This window comes from Theropithecus gelada, chromosome X, assembly GCF_003255815.1.
Source record: "Theropithecus gelada isolate Dixy chromosome X, Tgel_1.0, whole genome shotgun sequence".
In the NCBI taxonomy this organism is placed as follows: Eukaryota; Metazoa; Chordata; class Mammalia; order Primates; family Cercopithecidae; genus Theropithecus; species Theropithecus gelada.
In genome coordinates this window covers 100126536-100137398 of record NC_037689.1, presented here as the reverse complement: position 1 = coordinate 100137398, position 10863 = coordinate 100126536, and the positions used below count along the sequence as shown (strand labels likewise).

The following is a 10863-nucleotide window of genomic DNA, read 5'->3' as shown; positions in this document are numbered from 1 at the left end:
TGTGGCACTCAACTTCACTCTCTGTTCACTTGGATGTGTCCTCTGGACTGTCAGGTCTGTGCTCTGAGCTCTTGGCTCTGCGATCTGAGTAATCCTTCCTTTTTCATTAGATGCAGCATGTGTTCTCAGCTGAGTAGTTTTATCAGATCATTTCTTATCAAGAGAAGTTTGGGGATCTCACAACCTTCTCCCATGTTGTACTCTATCACTTTCATTTAGAGTTGGCAGTGTTTATACTGATATAATTTTCTTTAAAATCTTGTGAGGTGAGTCTTGCATAAATTACACTAGGTTTTACTCCATTGAAGAAAATTCACATTGATAGATATTTTTGAGATCATCTTTCTCTATTTTTTTCTCTTGCTGAGGTAGCTGAGTGTGGCTGGTTTTAGGTCCTAAAGGCTATGCGCATTCCTTGCCACATTGTACCCTCCAGCTTTAAGGCAGCAGCAGCACATTGAAACCTTCTTAAGCTTTGAATCTCTGATTTCTCTGTCTCTGACCTCTAGACTCAGCCTCTCTAGTTTGATTGAGAGCATATTTGAGTCATACTTTCAATCTCTTGAAAATGATCTTTGTGTGACTAAGTGCTCTGACTTTCTTATTTTTCTAACGTTTCAGAGAAAGACTGTAACAACTACATCCTCAGCTTTTTCTCTGTGTCATATTATCAGAAGGAATCTCTTAATTTTGTGTATTTTTCCATTTGGATAAGATGGGTATTTCCCCGTCCTCAAGTTTTAGCTCCTTTTTGTTTAACAGCTATTCTCTCAATATATCTCTCTCGTCACCTTTTGCTATAAGCAGCAGGAAGAAACCAGACTACACTTCAAAACATTGCTTGGAAATCGTCACAACTAAATGTCCCAATGCATCACTTGCAAGTTCGGCTTTCCACATAACTGTTGGAGACTATTTCTCTAATTTTCATGCCACTAAATATAAGGATATTTTCCCTCCAATTTCTAGTAACTTGCTCCTCGCATATTACCGGCCCCTCGCCAGCAGAATCTTTAAGGTATATATTTTTACTTACAGTTGGATAAACATCATCATGTTCCTCAAAATTCTCCCAGCCTCCATCAACTGCCAGTTTCCCCAGCCACTCTCATATATTTAGGCATTCACTACTTTCAGTACTAAAATTTTTATTAATATTCTGTTACTGTGTAACATATCACTTCAAATGTAGCAGCTTAAAACAATACCTACTTATTATCTGACAGTTCTATAGGTCAGAACTTTGGAATTCACGACTGAATTCCTTGATCAGGGTCTCACAAAGCTAAAATCAAGCTGTCAGCTAAACTGAGTTCATATTTGGGGGTCTTGACAAAAAATAAGGTACTACCAAGCTAATTCCTCCTGGCAAAGTTTAGTTTCTTGCACTTGTAAACTAAAAATAAAATCTCAATCCCCCCATTGACTGAACAGACCACTTCTTGGCCAAGGGGACTCCAGAGAAACCTTAAAAACTGAGTTCCTGGCTGTGAGAGGATGCTAGGTCAGACAAGTCTCATTATACCCCCTCCGTTTTACAGTTTAGACAAAACAACTGACCACCATTAATGTAAAAATATATATCATTAATGCTAATAGAACGGACTCTTTGTGGCAATAAGATACAAAATTATAAACAGGACCTAAGGCCATGGCAGGTAAGGGTTAAGTCATGCATGCCTGGACTTAAAGAATAAACTATGTTTTAACTGCTACAAAGTTTTTCTTTTTGTCTGACAGCTACACAAGCACTGACCTTGAGATAAGCAATATTAACACAATTGTAGCTCACTACCAGACACTGACTAACTGACAACCTGTTTCACAAGCCATAACTACAGCTTTAATTGGACAAGAGACTGATTTCAGTAACTTTCTCCTGTTAGGAAGACCACTGACCATGGACTGGCTCTGGGCCAGTTTACAGAGGCCAGAACTTGAGGGCCTTCATGTCCCTGCTTTACCTTTCGACTTATAGAGACTAATTGTAATACATTTACATGTTAAGTTTCCACTCCAACATGAACGGGGTTCATATATAACATGCATGTTTATTCAATAGGCATGCATTAGGACTCACTGAATTATATTTATATCTCCTATAACCTGTTGAATATGTATGCTTAGCCAACCTATCCAGCGTAAATTCCTGTCTTACCCCTTCCTCCCTCAAAGTGCCTGTTTCCAGGTTCTGCCAGAGGCTATGCTTCCCAGACTGTCAGAATGGCCACCTTGAAGACTGTAACTCTTTATAAAAAATAAAATCTCCTTTCCAAATTTACAAATTCTGTCATTTTTAAGTCAGCATACTGTAGGTCTGAGGTCCCCAGTTAAGACAGAAATGGATCATCTTAATTCAAGTTGGGACTGACCTTATTTAAAGCTAGGCTTTAGATATTGTGAAAATAAGTTTATTTTCCATTCATCTTTATTTCTAGAGTATAACGTTACGTGGTACCAATGGAAATTCAAGGATGTATACCAGGAACCTTCCTCCCTTGGAACCTGAACTTCAATTTCTGTGTCCCAGCCTTTTAAAACTGCTGAAAACTTCACTGCTTCTCAGCCTAATATCCTTAACTTTCCTATCAACAAATGTCTCAAAGAAAAAAGTTACACCAAGTCTAGGTTTCATATATGTGGAATTATTTTGTCTTTAAAATTTTGGTCACACAAGTCTTCAATACTTTGTTAGCTCCCCAATGTTTTCTTTTTTTTTTTTTTTTAAATAAATAAATTTATTTATTTATTATTATTATACTGTAAGTTGTAGGGTACATGTGCATAACGTTTTCAAACAGATTGTTTGAAACTGTTCAGCTTTCCTAGTAGATCTTCATGGGAGGGTTTGCTCTGAAACAAGGTGATCTACCGTTGCTAAAAATGTTATTTTTCTTGTTCTCCTAATTATTAAGAACTTCTTCCATAGTAGATGCCCTCTGGTAATTATTTAATTGAGAAACAAATATTTTGGCACTCTGTCTACCTTGTGAACAGTTCGCGCACATACCTCTCCCCTAAACCTCCTCATCACTAATTTTCCAAGTTTGTTCTTTTCAAGTCCCTGAAAAGCCAGCCAACTCACATGCTATTGCTCATGAATCAGGCTGTCTCTCTTTCCATGCCAAGTGAACAAGTTATATCATTGAAATTTCTGCCCATTAGTAAGATTTCCCGCTGCTGCTGTCTTTCCTGAGTGAGATTGTAGTACAGCAGCCTTTCTCTTCCAGTGGGTTCCAGCATGCCATGCACATTCATCTATAAAACAGACCCATTCTTTTCTATTCTCTAGTTACAGGGAATGTTCCATTAGGCCACAAATGTAGGTTGATAGGGAGGTGGCCAAGCAGTAGGAGACAGTACCTTGCGAGTCTGAACTTCTTGCTTATGTAGTTTTCTTGTGCCTTTTAGTCATGTTTAAATTCAGTCAGTTACGTATAATTCTCATCTTAAAATAGAATTCTGCTGTGCATATCTAGTTATGTAGTTTGATGAACTAAACAGTGGCTAGTTCATGATAATATTTCTAGGTGCATAGTTACTTGGAATAACATAGTCAGATGTTGGGTACCAGCCAGCACCCAGGAGTTACTTTCCAAATATAGAGCAGTTATTGGCTTATTTCCTCTACACAGCATCTCACAAGCTCCCCAATCTGATTATTTGTTATGATACAGTTTGAGGTCTCCAGAAATTAGCCTCAGTTCTGAGCCTTTAGCTAATAACTCCCAGAAGATTTTGGTATTTTATTTTCCCTCTGTGCCTCAGGCCTACTTCTGGTAATCTCACCTTTAGTAGCCATGGTGTATTGCACTACTCACTTTTGTGAGTAGTGCACAGAGTGCACAGTCACTCTGAAAAGTGTCTGTAGGTCCCACTGGGAAAGGTTTGATGTAAGATTCACAGTATACACCAGTGGCTGCAAGATCATTCCTTAGAGGTACCCTTTCTTCCCCTCAGTTGAGTAAGAAGTTTAGAAAACATACTACAGCATCTTGAGTTAGACTTTCTTGCAGACCTAGAGATTTTTTTTCTGCCTGAATATGTCAAGCAGTATCCAGTAGGTGGCCCAATTATTTCATTTTAAAGAATGCTCTGATTAGCTATCACCACAAATCCCTGTGGACCAAAAATTCACTAATTACCATTCAAATCCTGTGGTTATTGTGGTAGGTCCACTCACCTTGTCTTAGATAATTAAGCCCTGTCACCTGACTTCCACTGCTCTGGGATTCCATAATTCACATTAAGATGAGGTAGGACAATTCTCTTGCAGCATTCTCCACCATCGTCTCCAGCCTACAAAGCACAGGCCCACAGAAATCTTCAAAGATGCTCTTGACCCTCTCACAAATGCATTTCTTAATGCCTCGGAGTATGTCTTCACAAATGCCGCTATCCCATATATCACAGTTCTATTCCTTCTCTACTAGTGTCCTTACTTTATTGTAAAAGCGACTGCATTTGGAGCATTTAATTGGCAGCAGAACTGCAACACCACGAAGACCTAGCCTTGGTTCACAGCTATATCTACCCTAAGATGAGGGATTCCTTCAACCCTGCCTTAGAGGCTTTCTGGTGCTGTATATATGTTCTCTGTTGTATTTTTGTAACTTCCAATGTCCTCTTTTTTCCATGCATACTCTCTAGGGTTGTCAGATGAACACAGATGACTCCAGAAACATTTTGGTAATTATTTTTGTTTTAGTACTTAAGTAGCATAACCATTTGATTTCTCAAAGATTTGGATTTCACTTGCACTTCATTTCATGCCACCAGTGGTGTATGAGTTATCATCATACTACTACATACCACGTACTTGTGAACCTCTCCTATCGCCTTCTCCCTACTGTTCTCAACCCTATTGTCAGTAAGTTATTTTTTTCCCTCAAATTTACAAGGAACCCAATTCCTGGGGTGACTTTCTGTATCTGTTACTGTACCTGAAAAGTACATTGCAGGAAACAGGGGGTATATTTGCAGTGGAAAATTTGAGGGCAGTTCTTAATAAAGGAGAATAGACAAAGGTATGGGAAGGGTATTAGAGAACAAAAGTGAGTAGTGCAATACACCATGGCTACTAAAGGTGAGATTACCAGAAGTAGGCCTGAGGCACAGAGGGAAAGAGGGGTAATTAAAAGTTGGAGGTGCAGAGCCTAGGAATCTTGGGAGAAGGGACTCCACCAGCATCTGACAACACTGCAGGGAACAAGTTGGGAAACAAATTTCCTGACTGCACTCACCACTGCTGGCTCCCAGAGGATGAGGGAGCCCTTTGATGTGGTCCATATAGGTCAGAGTCCCTTGGGAGACAGAGCAGGGTAAAGAAGAATGGAGAGTGAATTGGGATGGGAAGATGAGGAGATATCCACAAATGAGTGAGGGTCATGTTAATAGCACTTATTAGGAATTGTGCCTGCAGCTTTATGCATATGGTAAGGAGGAGGATAAAAAGCATATTATTTTGTGAGGGTGAACTCCAGCAGGGCTGAGATTTGCCTGAGCTTTCTATCAAAATAAGAAATGTGCCTGCGTGGCATTGACCCATGGTAAAGGCATAAAACATATTGATTAAGAGTGCTGTTTGATAATCATGGGTCTGAGGAATTTGGGATGATTTTTACCAGCCTGTTAGTTTTATTGATGACAGTGAGATTGATCATTTAAATCTAGTCTCAGTGAACCACATTGCCAAAGGCTCTGCTGTTGAGACTGGCTACATAGCAAGAATATGCTTACACAACCAGTAATGCACCAGAAACCTGGACTGAGACTCTATTTTGCGTTCTCTGGTTTCAAAGTATTTTATGCATACATTAATGGTTCATGATCTGAAAAGAGAAGTGCATCCTGCCAGGGCTATTATAAAGAGGGAAGATAATCAAAGCTCATACCTGGCCACTCCAGATCCCTTACTATTAGACAGCTTTTGACTATGATGTTTCCCCTTAATGCTGCTGCTATGTTGCATCCATTTTTTTTTTTTTCCTCCAACGAACTGTAGATTTGCAATCATCACCATTTGGGGTCCCAAGAGACTTCTTTAGCAGTGGAACTGTTCAGCTGCCACAGTTATCATGGCATCTGGAGGAGGAAATACACTATACTATGATATGCTTTGACTTTGCCTTTGTTTATAGGTGTGGTTTGCTCTAAAGATACTTTCAGGTTCTATGCAATAAATATATTAAACCTTGAGTTTATGGATTTTTACTCTTAACCTTTGTTTTAGAACTTAGAAAAGCCTTCACCTTCCCCACCAAAAAAGAGACACTGTAAAATCTTTCTTTCTGCTTAACTTATGGTTTACAGTTAATATGATCGAGATCATAATGAATATATAAATCAGTGGTGATTAGCCTTTATTATGAATCAGAATCACCCAGGCAGCCTGCTTAAGATGGAAATTATAGAGCTCCACCTAGTGGATCTGACGTGGGGATTATAAATTCACATTTTTGGTGAAGTCTTAAGGTGATTCTGACATGTGACAAACTAGGATACTTTAAAAATGCATTAATAAATGAGATAAGGTTAAATTCGTGGTACAAACCCTTCTCCAGGGTGTTCCTTTTAGAATTGCAAGTAAATGCTGCTAGAGATATAGAGTCCACAGTTATTTATGTAGACAGGGAATGATCTTGGACAAGAATTCTTGACTCAGGTATTATTATTTACAAATTTATCAAGAACCTATTACTTGTCAGGCACTGTGCTAGGCATTAGGGATACCAGGATAAAGAACAGGTTGTGCTTTGACAAGCAGAGTCCAATGTTCCTCAATTTTAGAAAACCTCACCCCACAGTCAGAAACATATTGTTCAAATATACATAACTGAAATACAAATTTCAGATAATAATATTAATCCTGCCTACCTGCCATATAATGTGATGTTTACTATCTGGTTCTGGTTGAATCTATTATATCCTATTTCATTTAAAAATATTGCAGGTCTTGACCTGCTGAATTTGTTTTAAACTCTGCAAATGTAGGAAGGTGAAACTTCAGTTTGACAAACACAGGTCCATTTAAAAGTATGTGATGTGCATCCTATGAAGCACATGTGTTTATCCTTCTAGGCACATGTATCATGAGAAGGTGGAATTGGGAAGACTGAGAGTTTCCTCATTAACCTTGCTTCTCAAACTTTAAGTTGTACAGGAATCACCTGCAGATCTTATTAAAACCAGAAAAGATTCTCATTCAGTAGGTCTGGGGTGAGGATCTGAGATTCTACATTTCTATCTTTCAGTTGATGCTGATGCAGCTAGTCCATGAACCACTATTTGAGTAGCATTGCTCTAAAAATTACAAATGTGGGTAGGGGTGTTAAACTGGTAAGGTGAGACCTGGAAGAACTTTCCTAGAAGAGAAATTCCTCTAAGGAAAGATGAGTCAAGCATACAAGTCACTGACAGATGAGAACAGATGAGTGTGTGTCACTCAAATTTTACCTCAGCCTTCTATCCCTGAATCTGGTGGAAAGATGGCTGTATGCAAACACTTCCAAACCAACAAGCATAGAAACAATTGTTTTACTAAAAATCTGAAATCCCCCAGGGACTGAAGTATCACTGAGGTGTTACCCTATTGGGCGAGTATAACTCTAAAGTGAGGAAAGGGACTTTATCCACATTTTCATAGGTGTCGTGGAATGGGGTCAGTAGGCTTGGCTCACTGGGGACTCCAGGGAAATCAACCGGACCTTGTTATCTTGAGAACTTCAGCCCATCAGCATCAATGGGAGCTTTAGGAGGGTGCAAGATTTATAAGAAGGAGCACAGTGCCCAGTGGACATGACATTGTCTAAGAGAGAATGGCACCCACCTTTCAGTTTCCTAGACTTATTCCTGGATACAGGTAAGATTTACCCTAGTTCTCTTCCAAGTGTCTGAGGGGGTATTTTTTCTGCTAGAGCAGGGGAGAAGGTAGATGCCAACCCAACACATATATTCTCTACCTCATCCAACCCACTCAGCAGTTCTGAAAAGCAAAGTATTATCTCCATTTGACAAACAACAAGACTGTCCATTAGAGCAATGGATCTATAATAACCCCAGGTTGACTTCTCCAGATGAGTCCCACAGGTAGGTAATGTGAATTTTACCTATCGTTTTAAGTTCTGACAACAAGAACTTTAAGTGTCTCTACTGAACTTCATAAGTTCACTGGACAGTTATTCTCTTTGTTTTTTACATACTGTGTTCTGATTTTTAAAAATATTTTATTATTTTTGTGAGAAAAGTAATTTGTGTTCTCTGGGAAAAGAAAGATTAGTAGAAAGAAAGAAAACAAAGAAATGAAATCACCTGCTAGCTCACAACTCAGAAAACCACTGTTAACCTTTCATGTATTTAACAAAAACAGACAGATTCTGCAGATGATATTACAAGCTGCTTTATTTTTCCATGAATCATGACGTCTCTGAAATGTACAGGTGTGAAAATCTGCTACTGAAACATAGAGCAAGCAAGAACTGGCAGGTGGGTCAAAAGGCTACTGGTAGCAGGAGGAACAACTAAAGCAAAGTATTACCATAAGGTTAAACATATGGCCTGATAAATGCCTGCCAGGGACACTACACGTAAGGAATGTCTTCAGTGTCCCTTCGTGGGGCCCTGCAGCCACCCCTGAATTCCCTTGGACCCCTAGGATAGAAGGGGTCCTGTAAATTTCTTTGCATCCACAAAAACGCCCCCAATTTCTGTTTGCTTTTTCTCCTTTTATCCTCCACCCTAGCCATGTTGTCAAATTCTCTTATCATGTCCTCATTGCTGAAATTCATATCATGTATGGCTTCCTTATATTGCTTGAGGTACTGAGCCAGCCCCTTGTTTGTTTTTCGTTTGGCTTTCCTGGGTATATCATCCTCAGCTGGGCGCTTTCCTTCAGACCTCCTTTCACTTTCTGGCTCTCCCTCACTCTCTGGCTCTCTTTCACTGTCTGGCTCTAGTTCCCCCTCTGCCCTTCCCCCTCTCTCTGGCTTTCCCTCTCTCTCTGATCCTCCCTCCATCTGTGACTTTCCCTTCCTCTCTGACTTTCCTTCTCCTTTTGCCTTTCCTGCACTCTCTGGCTTTTCTTTATCCTTTAACGGTTCCTCATCTCCTGTCTTGCCCTTGTTTTCTGTCTTTCTCTCGTTTTCTAACGTCTTGTCTTCCAGAGTACAAGCTACTTCTGGCTTTCCCTGGTCCGGTGGCTGTTCTTCATTTTCTATCTTTCCTTGGTTCCAAAGCATTCCTTCATTTTCATTGAAGAATTTTTCCATGTCGAGATTTCCCCTCCTTTTCCTTTCCTGGGGGATGCGGGTTGAGGGAAGGGGAGACAAAGAGGAGACATGGGAGACTGAGGGCCTGGCGTGGAATGCAGGTCTGGATACTACTTGCATCTCACCCCTGGTGAGGGTTCCCCTAAGCTGACCGGACCTCCAAGAGGGCCTTCTGCCCACCACATAGCCTGCCACTCCTCCCACACACGTGAGCCAGCTGTTCCCTGACAGGCCCTGCCACCTTCTCTGCACTGGTTCAGCCTGGTAAGGTGTGTGTTCATGTGGGTGGGCGGAAGGGCAGGGGCCCCAATTCGGCCCTAGCTGGGTCCTTCACACTCTCAACCCTTGTGGGCCCCTGTCCATGCAGCCCCCTGCTTTCACGGACCTGCGGGGGATTCTGGACAGGTTGCTCCTCCTTTTCAGGCCTCTTAGAGCGCTGGGAACAACAGACGCGCAGACCTGCGGACAGATAGGAGACAGGGGCAGGGACTGCGCGCTCAGCGGACACACAGGGACTCGGTTCCCTTTCCTGAGTCCAGGCCCTGTTCACCCAACGTTTTTCTCCCCTACATCCCCCGCACCCCAGCCGCCATTTCTTTCCAGGCCTCGGGCACCAAACCAGGATGCTTTCCAAACTGCGTTTGTCTCTGTGTCCCCCTTCCCTGAGACAACCTGCCCCAGCGCCACCCCATTTTTGCGGAGATCAAGTGTTTCTATGGGCGTAGATTGTGAGAAGGGATTATTTCTAGAATATGTCTACGTTTCACTGTCGCACTGCGGAGTCGCTACCCCCACCCCTCATTTCTAGCACTAAAAATGGATGGATGACTCAGTGCACGGGGGCGTAGTGAAGGCGAGCCAGGCTCGCTTCGGGAGTTCTCCCTCCCCTGTCCCCACCCCGGTCCGCTCCGCAGGCATCCCCTTCCTCACCAATCTACAGGATTCCTTCTCCGCTCCCTCCCCAATCCTACTGCCAGCCCCCTCCACCCCTGTCCCAGGGGCCGCCGGCAGCGCCCGCTTTCACACTGACCTGCGGGTACCCAGGACACGCCTGTGCTTCCTCCGGCTCGCGGAAGCCGGCTCGCTGCTCCCCAGCAGTCTGGGCAGCTCAGACGGCTTATTCTGCGCGGGCTCCGGGACCCGACCGCTGGGCTGGCTGGCGGGCTGGCGTGGGGGCTGGTGCCCACGTAGGCGTCCGACGGGTCACGTGAGCGCCGCGTCACTGGAGCTCGGCCCAGCTGTTGCCCGACACACCTCACCTTGGAGCTCGGCCCCCCCTCTTGCCTGACATACCTCATCTTCCATCCCTGAGGGACCAGAGGCTGGGGACTGTCGGAGTCTCGGTGCGTTTGTGTAGCAAAGTGGGGTCGCGGAGAAGAGGAGGAGGGGTGGCTTTCTGACCCCAGGTGCTTTACCTGACGCAGCTCACAGCATCCTCACAGGGCATCTCTCTCTGATGCCCATTATCGCCAGGTGTGACAGCTGATCAAAGAGGGTACCCGACTTTGCCAAGAGCGCTCAGCCCCAGAACTCCACAGCCCACTTTCAATACTGGCTTTGCCTGACTCCAGAGCCCGGGGTAGTGATGCCTGCCAGG

General features: G+C 42.8%; 1 protein-coding gene across 2 annotated transcripts; it reads right to left on the bottom strand.

The window, feature by feature from the left end:
* Positions 1–8382: 8382 nt before the first annotated feature.
* TCEAL2 (transcription elongation factor A like 2) lies at positions 8383–10447 on the bottom strand. Of its 2 annotated transcripts, none has more exons than XM_025372806.1 (3): positions 10297–10447; positions 9652–9725; positions 8383–9293 (listed from the first exon to the last, which is right to left on the bottom strand). In XM_025372806.1, the coding sequence occupies exon 3, from the start codon at positions 9264–9266 to the stop codon at positions 8580–8582; it is 687 nt and encodes a 228-aa protein (XP_025228591.1). In that variant the 5' UTR covers positions 9267–9293; positions 9652–9725; positions 10297–10447; the 3' UTR covers positions 8383–8579. The 2 variants fall into 2 exon arrangements, with proteins under 2 accessions (XP_025228591.1, XP_025228592.1); XM_025372807.1 differs by lacking the exon at positions 10297–10447 and having other exon boundaries at positions 8383–8930; positions 8967–9293; positions 9642–9720.
* Positions 10448–10863: the final 416 nt, after the last annotated feature.

Excerpts from the sequence above, each read along its gene's own strand:
- TCEAL2 (XM_025372806.1), bottom strand. The coding sequence starts at position 9,266 with ATGGAAAAATTCTTCAATGAAAATGAAGGAATGCTTTGGAACCAAGGA.